General features: G+C 45.9%; 3 protein-coding genes and 1 long non-coding RNA gene across 7 annotated transcripts in view; 2 read left to right on the forward strand and 2 right to left on the reverse strand.

Annotated features, from left to right (window-relative positions):
• ACLY (ATP citrate lyase) overlaps positions 1-5,964 on the forward strand; it is a 33,019-nt gene extending 27,055 nt beyond the window's left edge. For both annotated transcript variants that reach the window (XM_062595620.1, XM_062595621.1), the window contains 10 exons: positions 239-349; positions 900-1,027; positions 1,203-1,296; positions 1,575-1,729; positions 2,513-2,663; positions 3,251-3,394; positions 3,899-4,012; positions 4,542-4,624; positions 4,852-4,928; positions 5,116-5,964. In XM_062595620.1, coding sequence (XP_062451604.1) covers positions 239-349; positions 900-1,027; positions 1,203-1,296; positions 1,575-1,729; positions 2,513-2,663; positions 3,251-3,394; positions 3,899-4,012; positions 4,542-4,624; positions 4,852-4,928; positions 5,116-5,210 — 1,152 coding nt within the window. In that variant the 3' untranslated portion in view covers positions 5,211-5,964. The remainder of the gene's footprint in view (positions 1-238; positions 350-899; positions 1,028-1,202; positions 1,297-1,574; positions 1,730-2,512; positions 2,664-3,250; positions 3,395-3,898; positions 4,013-4,541; positions 4,625-4,851; positions 4,929-5,115) is intronic.
• Positions 1-6,398, reverse strand: part of LOC134151226 (uncharacterized) — a 28,344-nt gene extending 21,946 nt beyond the window's left edge. The window contains exon 1 of the long non-coding RNA XR_009960805.1: positions 6,342-6,398. This is a non-coding gene — a long non-coding RNA (uncharacterized LOC134151226). The remainder of the gene's footprint in view (positions 1-6,341) is intronic.
• Positions 6,399-6,992: 594 nt separating this feature from the next.
• Positions 6,993-26,345, forward strand: LOC134151245 (7-methylguanosine phosphate-specific 5'-nucleotidase). Of its 3 annotated transcripts, XM_062595658.1 has the most exons (11): positions 7,333-7,468; positions 7,556-8,284; positions 10,818-10,848; positions 19,532-19,630; positions 20,251-20,320; positions 20,884-20,930; positions 21,427-21,512; positions 22,043-22,132; positions 23,300-23,462; positions 24,325-24,525; positions 25,001-26,345. In XM_062595658.1, the coding sequence occupies exons 1-11, from the start codon at positions 7,404-7,406 to the stop codon at positions 25,109-25,111; spliced, it is 1,692 nt and encodes a 563-aa protein (XP_062451642.1). In that variant the 5' UTR covers positions 7,333-7,403; the 3' UTR covers positions 25,112-26,345. The 3 variants fall into 3 exon arrangements, 2 of the variants coding, with proteins under 2 accessions (XP_062451642.1, XP_062451643.1); XM_062595659.1 differs by lacking the exons at positions 7,333-7,468; positions 7,556-8,284; positions 10,818-10,848 and adding an exon at positions 19,237-19,316; XR_009960806.1 differs by lacking the exons at positions 19,532-19,630; positions 20,251-20,320; positions 20,884-20,930; ... (3 more) ...; positions 24,325-24,525; positions 25,001-26,345 and adding an exon at positions 12,975-13,039 and having other exon boundaries at positions 6,993-7,468; positions 7,556-10,848.
• On the reverse strand, positions 13,414-17,392 carry KLHL10 (kelch like family member 10). The gene is made up of 4 exons (XM_062595848.1): positions 16,958-17,392; positions 15,708-16,325; positions 14,850-14,999; positions 13,414-13,788 (listed from the first exon to the last, which is right to left on the reverse strand). Exons 1-4 carry the CDS (start codon positions 17,375-17,377, stop codon positions 13,414-13,416), a joined length of 1,563 nt encoding a protein of 520 aa, XP_062451832.1. The 5' UTR covers positions 17,378-17,392.
• Positions 26,346-26,444: the final 99 nt, after the last annotated feature.

Consider the following 26,444-nt stretch of genomic DNA (forward strand, 5'->3'; position numbering starts at 1 on the left):
GATTAAAAGAAGTGGAACCTATCCAAAACAAGCAGGCATAGTCTCCCTTATTTAAAAACAAAACAAAAAGAAAAGTATTGAGTAAGGAGGCTGTGACTTTTTTGTATTCCCAGACTGCAGCCACTGCCCAATGAAAAAGGGGGGGGGGGAAATCCAAGTAATGCTTCTGCATGCATCTCAGAGCTGGTTACTATACAAGTACAAAGCTTTGAACCATGTCAGGTCTCTGTTTCTGCAGATTGGAGGCACAGAAGAGTATAAGATCTCCAGGGGTATTAAAGAAGGCCGTATCACCAAGCCAGTGGTGTGCTGGTGCATTGGTACCTGTGCCACCATGTTCTCCTCAGAGGTATGTGCATAAATGGGTGTGACTGCATAAAATACATCTGAGGCGGGAGGAAAAAAAAATCCTATTTCTTCCACTTCCCTAAACCTTCCAGAGTTGTCAGTAGCCCTTTAAGATGCAGAACTTTAAATAAAAATTGTAAAAGCTTTCTATGTTTCTGTAGTTGGTCACTAGAGACTTCCAAAGGATTGTACATGCATATAAAGAGTCCAGAGATCTCAGTGAATGCAACAGATTCTAGTAGTAGGTGGGGATTCAGAAGTGAGAATGAGAAAGATACTGACTTCAGGTAAAGCAGCTCTGGAGAATGGGGTGAATTTAGGAAGGCAGGATGTCACTGGAAGAGCCTACAGTGATTCCAGATCAGCAAACGCTCTGCGCATTACAGCACTGACCATGGCTACAATCAAGAGTTCTCTGCTTAGCCAAACAAGGAGCCAGATACACAATCAGTTTTATTACTGTTGCAGTTTGCTAGTCAAATCTGTGTTTTCCTTCTCTGCAGTTAAAAAGCTTGCATTCCCTCCTACTATCACTTCTTTTTGTTTTATAGGTGCAGTTTGGCCATGCAGGAGCTTGTGCCAACCAGGCTTCTGAAACTGCTGTTGCAAAGAATCAGGCCCTGAAGGAAGCTGGTGTGTTTGTTCCTCGGAGTTTTGATGAGCTTGGAGAGGTCATTCAGTAAGTCACATGAGCAGAGGATTAAAAACTGTTAGGGCACAGACTCTTAAGCTGATACAGGAATGTATTCTTGCTTTAAAAGGAGAAGTATCTTTTCTAAGTTTTTAATGTTCTAGGTTAAGACCACCTCTCTTGTATTCTCAAAAGGACTTAAATTAATAAATTCTCTCTCTAGGTCTGTCTATCAGGATCTTGTTGCCAGAAGAGTAATTGAACCAGCTGAGGAAGTGCCTCCTCCAACTGTGCCAATGGATTATTCCTGGGCAAGGGTGAGTTATGCTATTTTGCCTGACTTTTTGGTTCCTTGGAAACCAGATGGGATGTCTGTGGTAACTGTAGATGCTTTCAGTGATAACGATGTTATCTGTGGAATTATGCTTTTTAGTTTTGTGTGACAGCTCATTGGCCACTCTGTACCAGGCTGTGGAGGCTGCCCTGAGGGCCAGTTTAATGCTTTCCTAATTGATCACTCTGTACTTGCCTCCTAGTGTCCCTTGCTCTTAAGTATGGGGATTGTTAAAATTCCATCTTTGTGCTGCAATTTTAGGAGCTGGGTCTGATCCGCAAGCCAGCTTCCTTTATGACCAGTATCTGTGATGAAAGGGGTCAGGAACTGATTTATGCTGGGATGCCCATCACTGAGGTCTTCAAAGAAGAAATGGGAATTGGAGGGGTTCTGGGACTGCTCTGGTTTCAAAGGAGGTAAGACAGCTTTTGTGTAAGTTCCCAAATTCTCTGGCTTGACACTTTGCTTGTTTTAATAGATGTCTAAGCATAAAAGTAACTTCAAGATTTCTTCCGTGAACATAAATTAATTGGAAGTGCCATCACTGTATCCTCTCCCTTTGAGACTACGTCAGCATTTCAAGGCTTCTTACAGTGTAGTTCAGCTTTGGGATGAAGACTTTTTTTCAGAGGTGTTGTGATGCATTGAGGAAAATTCCATTCTAATCCTGCTTCCCACCTGTTGACTACTTCCTTGTTACAGCTCTCATATTTCTGCCCTGGAGAAATTAGGCAGTTCTATGCATATTTGCTAACCAGCCTACAGGGAACCTTCTGAATAGTAAAACTTCTTTCTGCCTTCCTCTGGGCTGGTCATGTGTTCATGAGAGGCACTTTTGACACTAGCTGAAATTTGTAGCTCAGCTGAACAGCATGAATAGTACTGCAACCCCATCTTTCTCACAGTTTTCCCTGAGAGGACCCTCAGAGCTTATTGATCAGCCAGCTGAATATGTGCAAACTCAGCTTTGGAGCTAGGTAGTTCCTGTGAAAGCTAGATGGAAAATGAATAAAATTTTGTATGTCTCTGAGAAGGCAAATAGATAATAGGATAAAGTGATGGGTGCTGTGACTCTACTTTTTCTGTGTTACTTCTGTAATACATATACCTAAAACAGAAGTTACTGTCCAGTAGAACATGGAAGTGCCAGGTCACTCTGTTTTCTTTATTATAATGACTTCAGTCTCTCTCTTGGACAGGTTACCAAAGTATGCCTGTCAGTTTATTGAGATGTGTTTGATGGTAACAGCAGATCATGGACCTGCTGTATCTGGAGCCCACAACACTATTGTCTGCGCAAGAGCAGGAAAAGATCTTGTCTCAAGTCTCACTTCAGGCCTTCTTACTATTGTGAGTACTTAATATCCAGGAGATTCATTTACTTACTCATTATTCAGTCTAGGTTTTACCACCAGTAAGTTAGGATCTGAAATGACTACAGAGCCATGGACTAGACTGACCTGCTCACTTGCACTTTGAATTTCTGTTGAATTCAACACTAATAGCTAGGCAAGTAGCTTGATCACGAAGAGGTTACTGGGAGAGACTTACAGTTGAGCTTCTCTGCTCTAGGTTTAAAATCTATTCCACTTTTCTAATAAGGAAGACTTTTAGCTTCTGCAGAATATTTGTAGATTCAACATGAGCTGTCAGAAATCACTGTCAACTATCCCTGCATGGTAGCTTAGTCTTTTCCAAGACTGGCAAGTAAAATTTAGAATAAAATGGGCTTTAGATTGCATTTTTCCCCTCCGCTTCTAGCGGAGACTCCATGGCTACTTGTTGACACTTGTGGTTAGTTATAAACAAGTGCCTGCCTATAGCTTCATGATTGCTATGTTAATAGGCAAGAAGGATGTGGAAGATCAATCTTGTATTTCTTTTGTAGCTTAACTGTAGAGTCCTTTACTAAAGCTCCCTTTGTGTGTTGGACCCAGGGTGACCGGTTTGGTGGAGCGCTGGATGCTGCAGCTAAAATGTTCAGCAAAGCCTTTGACAGTGGCATTATTCCTATGGAGTTTGTGAATAAAATGAAGAAAGAAGGGAAACTCATCATGGGCATTGGACACAGGGTCAAATCGGTAAGAAATCTGTGTTACTGGTACAAATGGGCAGTTATTTTTAATTTGTGGGGAGAATGGGGAAGAAGGGGAAGAGGGGAAAAAAAGCTACCATCTTTCAAAAGCAGCCTTTGGTTGAATTTTCAGGACTAGAAATCCTAGATCTATAAATAATAAAGCTTATGGCTAGTACCTAAGTAAAAGTTGGCATCAGTGGCTGGGAGCAGCTTGGCACAAGTTTGTTTCTTGAAGGCAAACTTTTGTAAACAAGTCTCATCTCCAATTCAGTGTTTTTGTATACTCCCTCCACATGGCTCTGAGGACTTAAAGAAAAATCAGATTCACAGACAGTGTAATTTAGAAATTAAGCACTCGATACACCATGCAATAGCCTATGGGTACTCACTGTGATATTACCTTTACCTCCATAAAAGGGCTAGCCTAATTTGCTGAATACAGTAGAACATGTCCCTTTTTATTTGCCAGAGTAGCAAGATGCACATGTAACGTGTTCTTAACTTGCAGATAAATAATCCAGACATGAGAGTTCAGATTCTCAAAGACTATGTGAAGCAGCATTTCCCTGCCACCCCACTGTTGGACTATGCACTTGAAGTAGAAAAAATTACAACTTCCAAGGTGAGATGTGCTAGTATTTATCCTGTTTTGAGCACTGTTGAGGGAGGAATGATCAAGGTTTAATACTGTATTTTAATTGAAATGGTTAAAATTGTTACTGGGTTTTTGTTTTCCTAATGGAGGCTTTGGGATGAGTACAATTCCAGTTTGTGATAAGGCTGAAGATATTTCCTGGACACAAGGACAAGTTATGTTTTTGGTCACTTCAGCCTTGTCCTGTCTACAGCATATCTGGGATTGTCCTATTCTTTAAGCTGGAAGCATGGCTAGGACACATGATGGATTGTGGCAAATATTCTCTGCAGTTTGAACCAGATGCAGCCCCCTTGTTAGGGGTTATTTTTTCCATCACTGAGATTAAGCATGGTTCTTGCTCAAATTGCTAACAGCCTCCTGTATCCATAGGCTTGTGAGTCCACAATTATGTGCAGCCTTCAAACTGCCCTTAAACTTCAGAAGATAGAAGCTATCAGATAAAGATGTTAACAGCAAATCATGTTTATTTGGGGTGTGTTTCTATTTCCTTCAGAAACCAAATCTTATCCTGAATGTAGATGGCTTTATTGGAGTTGCCTTTGTTGATGTACTCAGGAATTGTGGCTCTTTCACACGGTAAGTTTATATTGGGCTGTATCTCTCTCAGACCACAGTACTATAAAAATGATGGGAGTCCTGCTGCCAACTCATGTGGGGCCAAGCTTTCAGAAGGAAATGTAGCCTGGATTCTAGGCAGGGAGGAAGCTTTCGCATGGCACTAGAGCTGATTCGTGGCCTTTTTGTAAATTTTGTTCTTTAAATGAACCACTACCACGAAGCATTCAGTTTGTTTTCTTTTGCAGGGAAGAAGCAGATGAATATATTGATATAGGAGCTCTTAATGGCATCTTTGTACTAGGCAGGAGTATGGGATTCATTGGTAAGTTTTCTATTTTTCTTCCCACTTCCATCATACTATGAAATGCCCTGTGACCACAAACACAAGACAAATATGAACCTCTGGGTTCTACAACGATAGCTGTCGGAAATCAAAGTTGTTTCAAGGCAAAATAAGATTAAGAGAACCAGAAATTTTGATCTTGTCACATAAGGCACTTTTGTTTTAGGGCACTACCTGGATCAGAAGAGATTGAAGCAAGGTCTCTACCGTCACCCATGGGACGACATATCCTATGTTTTACCAGAGCACATGACTATGTGATAAGTAGTAGTGCCTCGATGTCACTTAAAGAAGTCAGAAGCCTGCACAGAGGAGAGCTACAAATGGGACTTTGATGTGTAAAAGCCATTGGTTATATAGACATTGAGCTGCCTACTTACACTGTGCAAAGCAACTGTCTTGTAATAGAAACTTAATTAAAAACCAAAACTTGTGATATTCCATGTTACCTGCTGTATTTAATTCTTGGAAGCAACTGAACTCTCATCCTTTTATTTTTTTCTACTCTTATGTGTTTCCAGAAAAGTTTTTAAAGGTTTTGGAGGGAGCTTTGCTCATGAATTTGTCTAAGATCCATTAGTCTAAGCTGTAACTTTCCTGATAAAGGGAAAGTGCACATCCACGTATCACTCCTATAAGCTATGACTTCAGTGTTTTCCTTCCCTCCTCCCCATTGATTGGTGTTCTGTTTTATTCAGTTTGCTTACTCTGTTCATCTTCACAGTCTACTCTTATCCTGAATAGTGGGACCACTGCTGATTTGTAACCAATGTTACTCAAACTCTGGTGTAGTAATTTAAAATTGTAACATATTACTGTTAAAACTGTGAAACTATATGTATTCCAGTGTCTATATTTATGCAAACAACTTCTCATTACCATTAGATTGCTGGTTTTGGAATGTCAGTCTCCCCTATTATCTGCATATGCAAAAATAATCTCAGTAACAACTTCAGCATCCTCCTTGTCTGTGTATTGTAACCTAACTCAAATAAATGGTACAGTAATAACTTACCGTTTTTGTTTGGTTGGGGTTTTTTTAACCTTATGAAGAATGACCCAGTGTTTCTATCTGTATCTGACAAATTTGGATACAGCCATGTATCAGAATGCCAAAAGTCAGAGAAGTTATTCCTGTCATCTATTTTTGTTTTAACTAACTAGCTAGGAAGTGATAGCAGGAGCGGAGTACAGTTTACTACACTGGCAAGTTTTAGCATGTGCCAAGAGGTGAAATGGCAGCCTAGAGAAGAAGTAGTAGGAAAGAAACTTGTGTAATTGCTATAATGTGACACAATAGCAAAGGGAGGACAGTACTATGCTGCAGAGTAAGTGTGAAATAATTAAGTATAGATTACTATATCTTAGCTCCCTAATGACAGAAGCATGTACCTTAATCAGTTGTCTTAGTGCATTCCTCATGCGAAGCCCCTTTGCTGCAAGCTTTCCTGAAAGAGGGAAGAGAAAAATGATTAAGAAGAAAGTATGAGGCTTTGAGAAGCGCTCGGAGAGGGCTGGTTTGTGTGGGGGGTGCCAGGGCTCACAGCACGGCAGGGCTGAGGGGGCAGGGGCTGCCCCCCACCTGCCCCACAACAGCAGCGAAGAGCAAAGGTGTCGGGCCGGGGCCCAGCTCTCTCGGCCGCCGCCTCCCCTAGCGCCTCCCGGGCGGGCTTCGGCCCCAGCCGCCCTCTTGGCCCGTTTTCCCAGTCTCCCAGCGGCTGGCGGGAGCAGGAGGGCCGGCAGCGCGGGCCCGCCCCTCAGGCGCTGCGCCGCCACAGGCACCAGCGGGGGCCGGGGGGTTGGGGGGGACCCGCCTGCCGCCTCCCGGGCCGCCCTCTCGGGGCCGGGCCGGCTCGAGGGACCGGGCGGGCAGCACCACGAGCGAGGCGCTCCCCCTCCCCACACACACCCCACTCCCGCCGCCATTTTGCCGCCCGTCTCGTCTGGCCGCGAGGGGGCAGCGCCGCGCTGACGCCGCTCCCCGGGGGCGGCACCGCCCCGCCGCCGCGCGCGCATGCGCGCTGCCCTCCCCACCGCCCCGCCATGTCGGACAAGATGGCGGCGGCCTCCCCGCAGCCGCAGCCGGGGCCCGGGCCGCCGCCGGGGGAGGCGGAGAGCGGCGGCCCGCGCGGCGGCGGCGGCGGCGGGGCGGACGGAGAGGCGGAGGCGGAGGAGTTTGGGTGTCCGGCGCACTGCGCGGACCTGGCGTGGCGGCAGAACGAGCAGCGCCGCCACGGCCTCTACTGCGACATCACTTTAGCCTTCGGCGGCGGGCGGCCCGGGGCGGCCCGCGAGTACCGGGCGCACCGCTCCGTCCTGGCCGCCGCTACCGAGTACTTCACGCCGCTGCTGTCCGGGGGCTTCGCCGAGTCGCGCTCGGGCCGCGTGGAGCTGCAGAAGTGGAGCTCGGAGGGCGGCCCCGACCCCGACACGGTGGAGGCCGTCGTGGGCTTCATGTACACCGGCACCATCCGCGTCAGCCCCGGCAACGTCCACGAGGTGCTGGAGATGGCCGACAGGTGAGCGCGGGCCGGGCCGGGCCGGGCCGGGCCTCCCGCGGGCCCCGGCCCCCGCCGCAGCCTCACCCCCGTGTGTTTCTTCCACAGGTTCCTGCTGACCCGGTTAAAAGAGTTCTGTGGAGAGTTTCTGAAGAAGAAGCTCAATCTCTCCAACTGCGTGGCAGTTCATAGCTTAGCCCATATGTATTCCTTGAACCAGCTGGCCCTCAAAGCTCAGGACATGATCCGGAGAAACTTCCACAGAGTGATCCAAGATGAGGAGTTCTACACTCTGCCATTCCACCTCATCAGGGACTGGCTCTCAGACTCGGAGATCACAGTGGACTCTGAAGAAATCCTCTTTGAGACAGTCTTGAAGTGGGTTCAGAAGAATCCTGACGAAAGAGAGAGGTACTTCGAAGATCTCTTTAAATTGCTTAGGTTGTCGCAGATGAAACCCACTTACCTTACTCGTCACGTCAAATCCGAAAGGCTGGTCTCCAGTAACGAAGCCTGTGTCAAGCTAGTGTCTGAAGCAGTGGAAAGTCATGCCTTGCGGTCTGAGAACATGCAGCCTGGTAATCTACAACATTCCACTTATCCTCTAACATCGTTGCCACGCTTTGGGCAAAATATGGACGTCATTATGGTGATTGGTGGTGTATCAGAGGGAGGAGATTACTTGAGCGAGTGTGTAGGATATTTCATTGATGAAGATAGGTGGGTGAACTTGCCACACATACACAATCATCTTGATGGGCATGCAGTTGCTGTGACAGAATCTTACGTTTACGTGGCTGGCTCCATGGAACCAGGATTTGCCAAGACTGTTGAAAGGTACAATCCAAACAGAAATATTTGGGAGCAAGTCTCAAATTTAATAACCAGAAAGCATTCTTTCGGCCTTACTGAAGTTAAAGGGAACTTGTACAGTATTGGTGGACATGGTAATTTCAGTCCTGGCTTTAAAGATGTAGCCATTTATAATCCTGAGCAAGACAAATGGCTTAACCTGGAATCAGCACCAAAGATTCTTCGTGATGTCAAAGCTGTTTCTGTAGAAGATCGGTTTGTTTATGTTGCTGCTCGTACCCCAGTTGACAGTGATAGTGAAGATGGATTGAGGGCTGTTATTATCAGATATGATGTTGAAACAAGGCAATGGCAAGATGTGGAGTCTCTGCCACTTATTGATAACTACTGCTCTTTCCAGATGTCTGTTGCTAACACTAACTTTTACCATACAGCATCCTGCTGCCCCAAGAGTTACCCTATTGATAATGAAGAAGCTAAGATAAAGATTTCTGGCAGGGCCTCAGATGAAATACTTGAAAGTTTACCTCCAGAAGTTCTTAGCATTGAAGGGGCAGCTATCTGTTACTATAAAGATGATGTTTTCATCATTGGGGGGTGGAAGAACAGTGATGATATTGACAAGCAATACAGGAAAGAGGCATATCGTTACTGTGCTGAGAGAAAGCGCTGGATGCTTTTGCCTCCTATGCCTCAGCCTCGCTGTAGAGCAACAGCCTGCCATGTGAGAATTCCTTTCAGATGCTTGCAGGGAACACAAAGATATCCTATGCCACAAAATCTGATGTGGCAAAAAGATAGAATAAGACAAATGCAGGAAAGACAGATGCAGGAAATACACAGACATTCTCTAAGCTTACGAAGAATGCCGCGCTCTCAGATTGAGTGCTAGTTTCTGGAATGTCACTCCTGATTAGTCTGGTTTATCAAATACTGTACTAAGCCATTTTTTAAGGCTTGATATGTTTCTATAAGATATTAGAATTTGGGTTTGATGCATAAAAATAGCATCTCTATTAAAAGAAGCTCAGAAGTTGAGGATGGATAGGAGTTGGGAAACCCTGTGAATCCAAATATATTACCTATCATGTCCAGGGAAAGGCTTGTTTCCTGTTAATGGGCTGTGAAATATCTCTAGGAACATTAAATCTGTTAGTTCTCTCTTCAGATCTTTGTTTTCAAAGGTTTATGTAGAGTTAGACTAACAGTTCTTTTTTGAAAATCAAAAATCTCTTAATAATTTAGTGGTTACATTTGAGTGTGTGCTGAAAGCACCTGTTTTATTTGCACTTACATATTGACATTCCTTTGATTCTCTCAGTGGCTAAACTTCACATGTAATTGGTGTTAGTGCACTTAGCTTTCCCACGTTGGAAGCATGTGCAATGGTTAAATACCTGTTTGTGAAAACAAAAGCACAATCTTTCTTTAAAAAACTACTTCAGAATGTTTCTATATATATTAAATATTTTGTATCAGTATAGTGTAGAAAGGCTGCAGAGTTTGCTTATAAACGGTTGGTAGAACATCACTTGCTAAAATCGAGAACTTGCAATAGGTTTTTTCCAGGTGTATCTGAAGATGCTTTGAGTTTGTCTTTGACAGCTTCATTATAAACTTGGTCAACAATCAGCCTGATAAAAAGAGTGAAAACAGCAAAGTAGCCACCTGTCAAAGTAGACTGTTCACTTCTAAAGTCAAAGAGGATTAATAAGAATGGGATTATTTCATAGTAATATATTAAAACCCAAGCAACTTGTAGATCTTTTCTCAAATGTTGCACTTCTTTAATTCTAGTGAAAACATGATAAAAAGAACCCCCATGAACCTGTTTCCCGCCTGTGTTCGACAATCAATACTTTTTGTCTTCAGTATATTTTCCCTCAAAACTTACAATAGCTGTACCACAGCATTTATTGCTTCTCTTGAAGGGAGATAGTTGGCTCTTGATGTACTGATGATGATAAGATTTTTAAGAGGCATCTAAATTTTCACAGTCTCTAAATGTTTGTGTTTCCCCACTTGGTGTAGTTGTAGGATTTAAGCTGATTGTGATAAAATGGAGCTATTTATACACCTTCAGGAGTTTTTAGGTGATTTTATATAAATTGGTGCCCTGATTGGCTCTGGTTTGCTTACTGTAATACTCCCAAGGAACAGCGTGGTGAGTCTTTCCTTTAGAGTATCACTGCCTCTGTTAGCTGTCCCACTGAACACTCCTCCTCCCTGGTCTGAAAAGCACCAGGAGGCTTTGATTACTTGTAGATTCAGTGCTTCCTTCCTACCTCCTTTTCTTCCCCATCCTTCCCTCTATTTGAATGTTCAGGTTTTCACTTGCAGCCTAACTCAGGATCTTAGGGAAGGGAAAGGGAGGAATAACCAGGGTGTTCCAATATCTGTGTAGATAAACATTGTTGAAAAAGCTGTTTACTGTCTTTGGTTCTTGTGGTAATTTGCTGGGGTCTTTAATGTGGGCAACTTCTTTGCAGCAGAACTTCTAAACATTTTTTTTAATGGTGTAGCTTTCTGAACTGATACTTCTCATTTTTCAATTCAGCAGGCAACCTAGATCATATCTGAAACAATGGGTAAGTCTTTCAACCACATAATTTGTTCAGGTTTTTCTAATGTGTATGTCCTGTAATGTTCCACTTTGCAGTTCTCTTGACACTCTGATATCAATAACTTGCCTTGTTGTACTAGAATAATCTAGCTTTTTTATCTTGAAAATCTAACATTTTGGTCTTGATTTATTCATCTATAGTAGTCTTGTTATATTTTATTTGCCTGTTGGATTGCTGTGCAAGGGCAGATTAAATTGTGTGGGGCTGGCCTAATGCAAGAGAGGAAACAGGTAAACCTGTTCAGATTTAAGGCTGGCGTTCAAAAGTGACTGTTGCTAAATGGCCTGCATGAGCTAATTGGTAAGGTTAATCAACTGAGTTTGACGGATAGATGAGTTCTTGCAGATTTGGCTGGAGCAGTTTAAGAATTGCTGCCCCTGCAGCACAGTTGGTGAATGGAATATATGAAAAAAGCTCACAGCTTCATTATGAAATCCATTGATTTAACCTAAACTTACCAGAGCTGAATTTAAGATACCTTACCAGACTTTACACAGAGCAGCTGAGAAGAGTTTGCATATTTCATTCTGCTGGCTTTCCTCTCGGGTTTTTAACTAACTGTTGAAGAATGCTAGTCTGTCAGACCACCACAGCTCTGTCAAAGCCTTTGTGTAGTCTGCTGATAAATCTAGTACAATTTGCAGCAGGAAATATCAAGATTATTATTTCAATTGGAACATGAGCTAAGAAGTTTCAAGTACAGCAGTATGGAAGAACAAAATTCTTGCAGACTTTCCTTTTCTTTAAGCAAAGTTGGTATTTGCACTTATCATGAGAACTTTTGGCTAACATACAAGATACGTAGTTTACTAAAGACATTCCACTTCAAAGATTATGTCAAAGAAATTTCATAGCTGGACAGTTTAACTTGTGAATGCCAGTCATGGTTCTGTATGTGATGCACTGTATCTCTCTTTGTATGTTCAGTTTGCATGGTGAATGGTGGGCACTGCGAACATAATCAGTTTGCTCTAACTTTTGCTATGCCAATTCGGTGGAATTTTTAAGTAGTTGGGTTTTTTTAACCTTGACTTTCAGTGGACCAATTGCATTCCATACAATTTTTAACTGACAAGTCTAATCATCCATTGAATCATGTGCAGATGTTCAGAAAAATTGAATTACCAACTGTGGAAGTAATTTAGCCCACTCATCTGTGAATCATGTAACAAATCCCTTGTGGCCCTTGCCTGCTGTAGCTTGCTGAGTATTTATAAAATGCACCTATAAGCAAAAGCCTGGGAATTCTTTCACTGTGTCTATAATGGCTAGCTAAATATCAGTAAGACCCTAGTGTGTATTCAGCAAGTATAACAAGGCTGACTTCTGGCCTTCCTAATGTAAGAGAACATGAGATGAAGTGTTTCTTCTCCTTATGACAATCATATCTCTATAACTGTACTAAATATGTGCCATGAAATGCATGTTTCATATCCTGTCTTTCTGTTCAAAATATTAGTGAAGTAGGACACATTCTGCCGTGCACTAGGCTGGTAATGTAATCATTTCTGGGTGCCATATATGTACATAATATTTTATAACAACCTCAATACTCCATTAGTATACTGTTTTTGTACGTATTTTTTTAATAAGACTTTCTCTTGCACATACTAAGATGCTACTCTGGACATACAGAAAATATGCCAACTTTTTAAGCATGCATTCTGAATATTATCCCAAGTATTCTGCTATGCTATTTCACTTACCATTTTTTCTCCATTAACAATAAATGTTAAGATCAGAACTATTGCCTCGACTTGTGTGTCACAGAACAGCTTGTTCACTATTGTCAAACTGAGTCACAACAAACAGCAACTTTTTAGAAAGTTATTTTTAGCTTGACATTGTAATAGGATGTTGTAGCATTCAGTGGGCTTAAAAAAGCAAGCAGAAAATAAGTGTTTTATGGCTTAGATTTATTTTCAGCTATGTCCTTGTTATGTTAAAATACACATCATGTCTCTAATATCCTAATTGGAAGTCTGCTAATACAGGTGCTCCTGAGGATCTAACCCTATTCATAATATGAATGTAAAATGCAGAACTAACTAGATGTTTGAAGACCGTTAATAGTCAGATACTCCTCATAGGTCCATGTCACTGGATCACGGCAGCTGTACTCTCCTGTCAATATTAATGTAGACTTCAACAGATTGCTTGGGCAAGCAGCACTCCTGTACTTACTTCCAGTAAGGTAAAGTAATATCCATGCGTAGGCTGTTTGAAACAAATGTTACTGTAATGTTCTTTACATTAAATACACTGTACTAAAGTTTATTGTAATAAGTGACCTAATGAAAATAAACCTTTTATTTCTCTAGCATTGTGTTGTACATTGTACCTTTAATTTTTTTTAAGATGCTCCTTAGGCTGTAGCTGATACCTCTAAATCACAGATTTGGTGGCTCCAGAGAATGAAAGCTTTAAATACTAATTATTCTTTTGGACTTGTATCAGTTGTTTTTATTTTAGAATAAGTGAATACATTCACTTCCTGCTTAGAAGACTTTATTAGCTAAGTAGAGCTGTTTAGACAGGTAGGGTACTTGTGGAAGAAGTGTACTTGACTTCATCGCGCTGTGACGATTCCACATAGTTGTCTCGTCTGGCAGCGTACTCCCCAACGTTAGATAGTCCTGGCACCACACAGCAGCTCAAAGCACTACGGTATATGCTCATGTCATGAGCATCGTACCACTCATCCGTCTTTTCATCATAACACTCAACATTGAAAGTGGTAGTAAAACCATTAAAGCCACCAACTACAAACAAAAGGTCATCCACTACTTCAATGCCAAAGTTACTGCGAGGATTGAACATGGTGGGGATTGTTCGCCATGTGTTGGCAACAGGGTTGTAGGCTTCTGCGCTCCGAAGTCGGTTGGCTCCATCAAATCCTCCTACCTGTGAATGACAAAGGAACAAAACTGAAAAAGGCCTTTCCTCCCTGCTAGGGTAGCTGAATATCTTAAATGTAAGATTTTAACTTGTCCTGTTTCACTGACTTGGTTTGAGTTTTACTGAGAGCCCATGTGCTCAAAGTATTAAAATGCTCTTTGCTTATTGCTGACTACTCCCTTGGTCTTTCTGGAAGTAGCAAAAATACTTTTGCAACTCAGATTTTACACTTCTACAGAGTTTAAATGCAGTACAAGGACAAGCTTAAACAAGACCAAGCAAAAGTACTGTGTAATTCACTAGATTACATGAGCGATTACAAGGTTAAGTACTCAAATTTGAAGATCTTTGCGTGTATTATAACAATGCCAAGTTACTTACTTTAAATTGGTCTCCTTTCATTCGAGATGCATAACCTTATGGAACAGTGGTAGCTAAGTTACTAATTAAATTTTTCTGCCTTCTTATGAGATGGAATGTTTCAGTAACTAAGTGTTCAGGGTTCTCACCTGGCACTACTTTTTCCTAATTAATTTCTCAATGTTAAATTACGTACGCTGCTTTTACAGAAGATGACCAATTTCACAAGTTGATTGGCTTAGATTTCTGAATTTTGACTTTTTAAGTTATTCGTGTGCGTTATGTTGGAGGTTGGAGAGAGTTGGCAAAAGACTGGGGAACAGGGAAAGAAATCCTGTGTGGTCATAAACTATGTAGGCTTAGCTTGAAGGCTAAGAAATAGAATCAAAAAGCCACTAAATCAGCAGTGGACTTTTTTTTTTTTTTTTTTTTTTTTTTTTTTTTTTCCTCCTGTTAAAATCATTTCTTGGCTGCAGCTGCTCAAAAACTTTCCACAGGCTTTTCATAATGAAAAGTGTGCAGATTACAATATTCCCAGGAGGCGTCTTGGCCATTCTTGCTAAGACCCACGTCCCTAAATCTCACTTGCAAGTAAACAGCCTGAAAATCAGCCTAGGAAATGAAGCTTAGCAGAGTTCCAGTATGTTAAACAAAAGAGAGTACCACAAGTGTTAGGTGCTGTTATGGCAGAGATGCTTCTACCGTACCGCGTACACATGTTCTCCATATGCAATCACGCCTATTCCGCTTCTTCTGCTTCTCATCGGTGCTATAAGGGTCCATTGGTTTGTTTTGGCATCATATACTTCAGCTGTGAATAGGCATTCATTTCCATTGAACCCACCACATATATAAACCTGTTTACAAAGAAAAAAGAAACAAAAAAAAAAACATGGGCAAGATATTTGTATTAGCAGTGGGAGAATACATCCAGGAGCAGATAGCCTGGCCCAATGTGCTTTTTTCCTCCTCCTTTTTTTTATAGGAGTAGACCTATCATTCAGGGTTTGTATCAATACACGCACAGTGAGTTATCCAGGGCAGCAGGCTTTGGACCTCCGGAACTGCAAGAAGCACATAGATGTGGTGTTTGACCTGAGGCTGGGAGAAGCATCATCCAGCAGCAAATGAACTATTGGTTGTAAGCAGCTCTGGAGGAGTTTTAATGCTCCTGTCTGCCCCTCTGCCTTGCTTGTCAGTTGTTGCATCTCAGAGAGTTTGATATCTGCAGCACCAGGATCTCATGAGTAAGGTTTAAATTAATTTTTTTCCTCTTTAAGTGATTTGTCATGTTAAGGGGAGCGTTTGTTATTTCCTGCTTCCACAGCTCCCATGTCTGTTCCAGCTCAATTCTGCGAGGTAGCTGAGTATGTCAAGCACGTGGTCCAGCCAGAGCGTGAGCTCTGTGAAAGTCCCTACTGCAATACATGTCATACGAAACGCACTGAGGCACCTGCTCATTGCATAATGCTGCAAACTGATGTTTAAGTTTGGTTCCTTGTCCTGCTCACAGGAAGAGAACACTTCAACTTTAATAGCCTGCAATAATCTCAGGGTGGTTTTACCTTTTCATACAATGTGGTTGCACTAGCATCACTTCTCTGCTCATGCATGGGTGCAATCAGTGTCCACTGGTTTGTCTCTGGCTCGTACCGTTCTGCAGTGTTGAGGCGCACGTATCCATCAAACCCTCCCATGGCGTAGATGAAGTTGTTGAGAACAGTGACACTGACGTAGCAACGCCTTGAATGCATGGGTGCAACCTGGTGCCATGTTTTCTTAAGTGGGTCAAACCGCTTGACACTGTTAAAATAATCCACACTGTCAAATCCTCCGATAATGTAGACATAGCCTTTTAAGTAAGCAGCACCATGATAGGCACGGGGGCTTTCCTGCTGACACGTCACGTTCACCCACTTGTCTGCACGAGCATCGTATGTCTCAATGGCATTGGTTGGGCTCCCCCCACTCCAGCCACCGATAGCAAACAGGATGGCATATGGCAGACGAGGCCGAGTGAGGGGGTTGGTAAAATCGGAATTAGATGGACCGTTCATATTGAGGTCATACATTGCTTTCAGTGCATTTATGATGACAGGTTTGCATTCCTCACTGTCCTTCACATAATCATGCATTTTAACGTTGTTCATGAAGTATTCTGCATGCATCAATGCCAGTCGAACCTGGAAAAGGTAAAAGGAGGTTACACTGTTAATGCTGATGCGTTACATCTTGGCATCCTCCGTGGATATACGCAGCTCTGGATGGTTTTGATTTCAGACACATTAGTGCAAGTGTCTAAAGCTGAGGGAGAATTAAATGTGTCGTTTTTAGCCAGTCCAGAAAGTGGTATGCGAGGATAGACAATTTGATTTCCCTGAAGGGAGTCTGCTACTTCTTTGGCATGGTGCTTTCCTGCATGCAGACTGAAACCGCTCTAACGTCGGCTGCTATTTGTATAGCATAGCTTGGCTAGCCAAACACTCATAAGCTTTGTGTATGCAGAGATAATGTTGTCCCATGTGATCTTTGGCCCTTCCTGGATGTGAGAAGTGATCAACCTTAAGCTCTAAACATGAGGAATGCACTTAGAGTGTATGCGACAGCCCCAGCCCAGGATCTTTGACCAGCAGCCCAGCGTACCAACAGCATGACAGTCTGAGACCTCCCTTCTTTGTAATCAAAGCATTCGGAGACTGTCATTTCCTCCATTTATATAAAAGAATAGCAAAGCAGCTCTCATCTCAGCTGCGCCATACCTAGCTCGCCAGTGCTATCGGGAGTGAAAGCAAAATGACACTGTGACAAGACTGACCTTACGCAGCAAGACAGAAATGTACTGTTTTCTGTTTTGGGGATCGTGAGAAATCCATTTCACGATAGCCTCGAACACTGCATCTTCTTGTCTCACATTCAGCTCATCTTTCTCAATGATGTCTTTTAACTCATTGACAGAGAGCTCTAGGAATTCTGTGGACACCTTGGTCATCTCCTCAAAGTTATGTAGGATGAACATGTAGGCCGTTTGTCGCAGGTCAGGACAGTGGTAGTAATCTGTGAATCTGCAGATGCCAATGCAATTTTCCAAGCACAGCTGAGACTTTAAGAATTCACAGCACCCTCGGATGATCCCCATGATATTGAACTGGTCTGCTGCAGCTAGCAAACTTTCAACGTTGTCAGTAGTGACTGGCACTGTCCTGGTGTAGGCGTACTCGATAATTAGCTTCATCATGTCAGGCGAAATGCCAGGGATGTTGTATATTCTCTTCTCCGTGTTGTTCCAGCCACTGGTAAACAAAGCCCTGAAAAAAATGAAGCAGTGCTGGGGATAGAAACAGCCTTGCTCTGTCAAAGCCAACCCCTTCCTCACGTATTCCCTTTTCCCGGAGCCAGGGGTGATGCAGGCCCCTGGGCACCGGTTCGAGGCACCAGCAGGAGCCATGCTGGTGAGGCCATGCGGGTGTTGAGTCGTGTTTTACTGGCTTGTGGGCTGTTCTAAACATGAGTTGCAGCTCCAGGCTGTGGACAGAGAGCAAATGGGGTGAGTGGCCACTTTGCTTCAGCAAAACCACCAAAGAGTAATGGTGTGGGGGGGGGGAATTAAAACCTCTCACCTAGAGGGAAGGTTAAAGCAGGTTGGCAGACCAGTCACACACCCCAGCCCTGCACCCTGCCCGTGGATTTGTGTCAGACACCACCGCCAAAGCTGTTGGTAAATCCTGGATTGTGGCTTCATTCTGGTGTCCAGGAAGATACCAGGAGTACGGATAACTGTTGGTTTGGAGATTTAGTGCTGAGGTAAGCACTGAGGTTAGGTTACAACTATGTGATATAGTCCTGTCCCCTCTCTCAACTTGTTCCAAGCACTGACCTAAAATAGGGACTGCAGCTACACAGGATGTTCTTGTGAGCATTGAATTCAAAACCATTGACTTTGATGATCACATCACAGAGTTTTCCTTCCAGGCGAAGTTCATTGAAGACTGTGCAAGCCATAGCACTCATCTTCCTCTCCATGTGTGGGGGGGAATACCCCGCAGACGCCGAGGTGTCATCCATGTCTAAGCCTGAGACAGCGGAAGAAACTTCTCTCTGAGGTGATATAGGGCTTTCTGCTTGCCCTCCTGCATCTTCTCTGAAGCTATGTTTTGCCTGGTGATTCTGGAACATGCCCGTTAATGAGATCACTGAAACGGGAGGATCTGGAACCTCTGCTGCCCGCAGCTGCCGGGGGCACTGTGCAGCAGGGCTCTAAAGACGTTTCTCTAAGCCCTTCCACGGGCAGTAGGGCCCTAGTCCTTCTGCCTCCTTAGCAGCACACCCTGGTTCGAGCTTGGATTCCAGATCATGCAGGACCTTGTCTGCACACCCTGGTGATTCCTGCTCTGAGCGAAAAAAGCCTTTGTGGTTCTTCTGCAACTTTTTAGCATGATTAAGTTCCGCAGCGGTAGGGACCAAGTGTTTCTGGAGTGTTCTTGCACCAGCCCACGCAGGAGGAAGTCGAGACACAGGCTGGTTAAATGGCAGTCACGAAGCTGCAAAGTTGTGCCACTGCCTTATCTGCCGGCCTGCATCTGCTGCGGATCCGGCGGGCTGGTCGGTGCCGCGTGGAGCCGGGCGCCGGGGGCGTGGGGATGGGAGCCCAGCCCTGACTCCTCGCTGACACACTGCTCTTCGATGGGCACTGCCATAGCCCCGCGAGTATACTGGGTGTCCCGGTACACCGCAATAAGGGCATCAGAGTAGTTTGGGAAACAGATCTTTTCTGGTAGTGGCTCTATTTATTTTTTTTTTATTTTAATCAGTTTTAATGCTGCGCAGACTGTGCCTGCAAAAGGCTTTTTTTTTTCTTTTTTTTAAATTCTTTATCTCATTTCACTTTCGCCTTCCTGCCTCCTGCGCGTGTTGCGAGGAAAACGCAACCGCCGGCGCTGCCTTTCCTGCCCGCAGCCCGCCCGGCGCCGCGGCGCACCCGAGGCGGCGGCGGCGGCGGCGGCGGCAGCGCGGCGCTGCCCCGGCACGGCACGGCACGGCGCGGCGCGGCGCGGCGCGGCACGGCACGGCGCGGCGCGGCGCCGCCTCCCCGCCGGCTCCTCCCCGCGGCTGCGCGGCCGCGGCGCGGGCCTGCCCGGCGCGGAGCGGAGCGGAGCAGAGCGGAGCGGGGCGAGATGGTGAGCGCGGAGCGGTGCGGAGCGCGGCCGCCGGCGAGCAGCGCGGCCGGGGCTTGCAGGGAGCCTGGGAATAAGGAGCAGGATGAGCGGGGAGCGGGGGGCAGGCGAGGAGCAGGGCCGAGGCCGAGGAGCAGGGCTGGGGCTGGGGCACGTCCGTCCCCTGGGAGCTGCCCGGGATACCCGGGACATCACTGACGCGGGGTCTCCTCCGGCAGGTGCCTGAACTGGAGAAAGCCACGGTCCGCATAAAGCACCCGGAGCGCGTGATGGGGATAATCCGGTCCATAAAGGAGCAGGGGACAGGCAAGCTGCAGGTACTGCTTCGTGGCCCGTTTGGCTCCAGTTGTGGTGGGGCTGTCCCAGCACCGTGGTGGCGGAGGGCAAGGGACACATCTGTCCTGCTTGATGCTTGTCTTCTGCTGCCCACTGCTTCTTCAGCCTCCCCAGCCATGGCCTGGCTGCTCCCCGCACCCACCTGCAGTGAGGTACCATCCATGCTATTTGCAGGGAGGGGAAGCGGAAAGCCCAAGATGAGAGGGGAGAGCACGCTGGTTTTCTGCCAAGGCCCAAGCTGGCGGCTCTCTGCAGATGGGCCTTTTTCTTCCTTGTTATGCACTCTATAAATATTAGCCAGTCCCCAAACATGCCCCCTCCACCCATGGCAGTAAGTCGGTGGATTATACCTTTTGGTGCTGATAAGAGCGCTGGGGGTGGGAGGGGTGTTGGCTGTCTCAGATGAGGACATCACAGCTGGCAGGAGCGTCAAAGTTTGTGGCCGCAAGCTGCTGCTTTGCTTTGTTGTGAGCCTGTGCTGCCACGTGAGACAAACCAAAGCTGAAATTGCTTCCTCGCAGGCACCACCCCCCTTGGCTAGATATTTCAGTGACACAGTGCGCCAGGTCACTCTCAGATTTTGTCTTCTTTTATCTTCCAGGTCATTTCTGACTTTGACATGACGCTGAGCAGGTTTGGATGCAATGGCAGGCGCTGTCCCACCTCGCACAGTGAGTTGAAGCTTTGCCTGCATCTTTACTGTTCTTCTGTTCTCTCTCTGTGTTTGTGTTTTCAGTCTCTGTAGCCTCCTGTTATCTACTGCCTCCCCTTTCTACCCAGTCTGACCAAGTCTTCACTGTCGTGTTTGTGCAGCTCCAGGCCTCTGCCATTCCCAGCAATGGCTGCTGTCTTCCAACTCTGTGCTTCCAGAGAGTCCAAAACTCACTGGAGAAATGGTCTCCTGAGCTTTCTGCTGCAGCTTTCCCGCTGAGGCCCCCAGATGCTGCTTCTTTTTCTAATACTTATGCCCTAAGGCTTGCAAGCGTTGACTAAGCAATGCGCTCTTCACGCCAGGGTGTGCGTTGTGGAGTTCCTGGCTAGGATTTATAGAAGCAGCCACCGCTTTGAGACCCTGCAGTTAATATGTGCTCAGGTCAATGTGCCCCAGACTCCTAATTTTCAGGAAGAGCCAGCCTTCTGAGATCTTGACCCCAGATAGCTGCCTTTTAGAAAGCCTATTTACTGTTTCCGTGTGTTTCTGTGTTACAATGTTGGAATTCTGTTGTCTTCACAGATATCCTTGATAATAGTCGTGTTGTTAGTGAAGACGGTAAGAAGAAGGTAGGTGTTCTTCTGTAAGACACTGACTGTTGTATCTGTGTGTTTGGGCCCCATCACTCATGATCAGTAGGTTGCACTGGCTTGCATGGCAGGGCAGATGCACATGTGCAGCCCAGACGGAGAGCAGAGTAAATTTTCAGGCTGTATTTCAGCCAATGGTAGGGGAAGGAGAAGTTTAAAAGAGAAACTTAATTTGCATGCTCAACTGTAGATGTTTTTGATCTGGTAAGAAGAGGATGAATATATCTGTATTCATCTGGGTCTGCAGATGTATTTGACCCAAGATGAAACTGTCAGCCAGGCTACTAGAGAATTAACTCTTCCTCCGAGATCCCCAGGTTTGCTCAAAGCACAGTTGCTTAGTGAAAGATTTTTGTGTTTTTTTTGTTATTAAGCATGATGCTTTAGGGGAATTTGGAAACACTTTTTGTTGTTTACAGTCTCTTTAGATTTGATATTCACTGTATATTCTTTTTATATCTGTACAACGCTCCAGTTAAAAGATCTGCTGCACTACTATTATCCCATCGAAATTGATCCTGAACGGACCCTGGAGGAGAAACGCCCCCTCATGGTGGAGTGGTGAGTTGTTGCATGAGATGAGTTTGTCCTGCAAGATGAACATTGGAGGGGCAAACTGGAAGAAAGATGATTCCTCCTGAACCAAACACAGAGGAGCTTGCTGTGCAGCAGAATAGATCCCCCTTTAACATACAGTCTTTCCATTTCTTAAGAATATGGCACAGGCTTGCTAGATAATGTGCCCTAGACCATGCTGAGTGGGGCCAATTAACGAGCAAGGTGGATTCCAAGAAAAAGCTAGAAACTCTTGGAAGGAGAAGAGAGGTTCCCTTTTTATGGTTATTTATAATGGATAACACTGCCCCACTCAGTGTGGTCTAGGGCAAGAACCTTTTAAAAGAGAAAGGTTAGATTGAATAGGTGCCTGTGACCTTGTCCCAGCAACTTCTTGCCCCCAAGGACTGTGTGTGCAATAGGCAGAGCTTGAACTTTCTCAAGAATTGGCAGGAATAGCAGGAAGTTTCTAGCTGTTACTTTTCTGACTGCCTTACATTTGGACCCAGGAAGCTCACATTGGTTCCTTTCTCTAGGTGGAGCAGGGCCCATGACCTCCTGTCGCAGCAGAAGATCCTGAAGGACGACATAGCCCAGATCGTCAGAGAATCAGACGTGATGCTGAGGTACTGGCTTGGGGTTCAGCATGCTGCCCGATGCTGTCACTGTGGAAGTAGGTCTCCTGATGGCTCCATTGCTCTCCTTTACTTCCTGCTTGTGTCTTCCAGAGGTCTGAAGAGAGCTTGGGGGCACTCTGAACTGATTTCTGATAGTAGAGTTCACGTGCTTGCTTTCACTCTCATCCGTGTGCAGCCTCCAAAGCGTGGCAGATGCAAATCTTCCTTCATGGGGTTTAGTTCTAATCATGAAAGAGAGCCAAAGGTCGGCACCACAACCTGAGTCTCTCTGAAAGGCTGCTCTGTTGATGGGTGACTCCTTCCTGCTTTCTTGTGTCTTGGCGAGGAGCGGCCAAGGGGACCAGCAGATCAGTGGAGCTCCCTCAACAACTCTTCTGAGCCTTCAGCTGTTTGTAGGATGGGGTAGGGAAGCAGCATGCAGCTGCCCTCTTACAGATCAGATTTTCTCTCCGCTCACTGTAACCAATGGGCTTTATCCAGACCCTTGTCTTAGCATCAAATTTCACCCACAGCACAAAAATGTTGCACTAAAACTTGATGTTAAAACCAACATTGGCAATGATTTTCTCAAAATTAGCTTGAGAAGATTTGGTTTGAATTAACTTCCAGCCACAGAGAAGAGATAGATAGCTACCATATGTCCAGGCTTTAATGGGCCTGGGCTCCTCTTCTGCCCAGAAACTCCATGCTGGCAGTTTCTGAGGCTGTTGCACAGTTGTCTGGTAGTCCTTGCAACCCAGTCTGACCTGTTGTGGATCTGTAGCTTACTGTTTCTGAAGGAGCTGGTAGCCCCAGCTCACAGATGCATGTCCAGGCGTGCTGTGAGCTGTGACTACATGCAAGAAGCTGGATGCTTTCAGGAAACATTGGGCATATTACTCATGCTGCATGTTACCGTGTAGCTCCCCACTAAGTCTATGTCTCAAAGAGGAGGCTGGCGGTTCTGCTGCACACTCTCTGTATGCACAGTAAATAGGACAAGGCACTGTGCTTTTTTGCAGAGTTCACGCATGCATTTCTGTTTGAGAAGTCCCAGGCAGAAATATGAGCCTTGTTGCTATGCTGAGACCTTTCACAGCTCCACCATACACAAAGCACCTGTCACTGTGGGCTGAAAGGTGGTAATGTAATACTGCATTTTGGACTTTGCTTTAGGGATGGATTCAATGAATTATTCGACCAACTGCATAAATACAGTGTCCCCCTGTTCATCTTTTCTGCTGGCGTTGGTGACATCCTTGAAGAAATTATCCGTCAGGCCAATGTTTTCCACCCAAATGTCAACGTGGTATCGAACTACATGGACTTTGATGATAATGTGAGTTTCTGCATCACATACATGCTGAGAGTCTGCAGAGAGAAGATTTGTTAGAAATGAATTCAGGGCTACCAGATGTTAACAGAGACGCTGCTAGGCTAAAAGCTGTCTATTAACTCTTCCAAGTAGATTTGTTGCTTCCTTTACCTGGAACTGATCCTTTTCTGGATCATGAGAGCACCATAGAGACTAGTCATGGCCCTCCCACCCTGATTTTATTGGCTTCATGGGTTGCTCCCTGCTACCATAGCAGCCTTCCTGATCGTTAGTGTTGGAGGGCGCTAGAGGTTCCTCTGTTCCTATCGTGATGCTGGAGTTGTGCCAAGTGTGAATGAGAGTCCCTGCTGTAGAGAGCAGGTAAAGTAGGCAGAGAATGTACTGAAGCCTGAAAAGTCCCAATTCGTGCTAGAAAATAACAGGCCTTTTACAATGAAGCTTTCTGCTCCTGCTGGTGGCATGTTGGGACAGGCAGTCCTCAGGGTGAGCGTGGGGCAGTGTAACATGTACTGCCTTCCTGGAGGACTGTGCCCTGCCTTAGGACTCCTCTGAATTTGGCTTCCTGTGGCTCTCTAAATAGCTCCTGGGCAACACAGAGCTCAGTCCGAGATCTGCAGGATCTCAGTCTTCTGGATTTGTTCTCATTATCTGGGAAAGACTTGCTCTGCAAAAAGGGGACTCTGGGGGACCAAATCCACGTGTTTCATGGCCACTATGATGCCAGGCTGCTCTGTGGAGTGTCTCAGAGACTGGAGCTGGTGCCTTGTTAGCATCCCCACCTTTAGCTGGTTCCAGAAGGGGCCCTGAGACTGTGGCACAGTGAAGGGATTGCTTTGGGATCAACTTCTCTGTCCTGTTTGCACAGGGACTCCTCAAGCGTTTCAAGGGACCTCTCATCCACACCTACAACAAGAACAACACCGTTCTACAGGGTACAGAGTATTTCCAGCAGCTGAGCACTAGGACCAGCATCATCTTGCTAGGGGACTCTATGGGTGATCTGACAATGGCAGATGGTGTTCCTAGTGTGGAGAACATCCTCAAGATTGGCTTTCTCAACGACAAGGTGGGTGTGAGGAGCGGGCCTCTTTCTTCTGCGCTAGCTCTTCCCAGGTGCAAAGCCCAGGTGGCAGCAGAGGAAGGCAGACAGCTGGCCGAGTGTGAGGGTGTGGAGACTGCCACTAGCTCCTCTGGAGCTCCTGTGAAAGGAGCTGGGTGGGGTGTCTGTTGTGCTCCCAGAACACAGATGTCCACGGTTTGGGATGTCTCATGGTGGTTATTGACCCCTCTTTACTACAGCATCAAGAGACATGCAAGGGCTGTGGGCCTGCTGGGCAGGCCCATGCACCGTGGCAGCTTCTGCTTGCTTCTGGGTGTCTGCTCGTGCCACCTCTCACCAGCCCAAACCCACAGTGCCTCTTTATTTTGTTCCTGGAGATGTTTCATGGTGCTGTGCCTTATTCTCAGCTGCTGATATTTACAGTCCTCTCCTTTCTCTGTGGTCCTTGCCTCTCCACCCCTCCCTGGTGGCTGTGCGACAGGTTGAAGAGCAGAGGGGGAAGTACCTGGATGCCTACGACATTGTGTTGGAGAGCGACGAGACACTAGATGTGGTCAACGGGATCCTCCGATACATCCTAACTGAAACATGAGCTGGGAAGCCAGTCCCAACTCCAGCCCTTCAGCAAGGTGCCTAGGGAATTAATGTCCTTTCTTTTACAAAGCCGGAGCGGGTCTTCTGGTACCTGCTCGAATCCGTCCTAATACCAGGGGCAACATTCCCTTCCTGCCCTGGCTTTTGTGTGTTGTGCCTATCCTGAACTTCACAAACTGTTGTTTTGCTCAGTCCTGGAACTGAAGGGGTGAGATGGAGAGAGCAAATAGTCTCCTCGCTTTCCCTCAGCTCAGCCCCAGCTCTGCTGCTTCCAACTCAAGACTTCATCCCAGCCAGCCCCGAGGCCACAACAGACCACTTAGTGTTTTGGGTAGAGGCCTTCTGTACTTAGCTTCAGCGACTGAGTGCAGAAATAAAGATCGTTTGCCTTGGAATCGTTTCCAGGAATTGCATGTGCTAAAAGCAGGTTTGGTTGCTGTTGGAGGATGAAGGCAGAGGGGAAGCAGATCAGCTGGGGGGGGGTTCCTGGTGGGAGAACCATGTGAAGTGTGCGCAAAACTGGATTCGCAATCACCCTTGCTGTAAAAAGGCTCTTCTGATCATTCCTGCTCTTTCATGGGGCTCATCTGTCACTGCCTGATAAAGTAAGAAGTGGATTTTTGTAACAGGAATTGGGCTGGTAGGGTATGGGCGAACTTTGCAGGGGCAGCAGCATGGCTGGGGACTTGGAGCAGCTTGTTTGAAGCCTGGAGGTGTGGTTTCAGGAGGGAAGGCTAACAGTGCTTTGATTTTTAAGGAATATTTTAGATAACCGTCTTTCTAGCTTAAACTTCTGGGCTGATTCTGGGCTCTCAGAGCCCACAGCTCTTATTTTTGTGTAACCTCTGGTAATGTAAAACAAAAACCAAAACTAAGATGACCCTGATTCAGCAAGGCGCAAATTCAGGTCCTTTACGTGAGAAGCAGCTTTCACATCCCACCCTGATGCCTCCACCACTAGTGGCCGGGACGCGAGTTCCTGCGGTGTTAACTATAATCAGGCTGTTTTGGGAAGGGTTTTCATTCCTCGAGGGTGCTGTGGTGTGAGCCCGTGCAGGTCCGCAGCCTGGTGCCCTGCGTGTTTGCGCGGTGCCAACCTGTGGGCTGCTCCGGGTTCACCCTCGCCTGCGGCTGGCTTGCCGTCCTCCGCTTTACCGGTTGAGCAGATGCAGCTTCTGGAGGGTGCAGGCTTCATTCTCTTTGTGGAAATAAAAACGTTTGATAAAGCTGAAGCGTGTGTGGGCTGTCGCTGGCAACCTGCATCTCCCAACTCCCCCCGCTCCGCTTCGTCCCCCCCGCAAGAGCCGGTAGCCGCGGGGATGTCGCTGCTC

The sequence above is a fragment of the Rhea pennata genome, chromosome 26 (genome assembly GCF_028389875.1).
Source record: "Rhea pennata isolate bPtePen1 chromosome 26, bPtePen1.pri, whole genome shotgun sequence".
Classification (NCBI taxonomy): domain Eukaryota; kingdom Metazoa; phylum Chordata; class Aves; order Rheiformes; family Rheidae; genus Rhea; species Rhea pennata.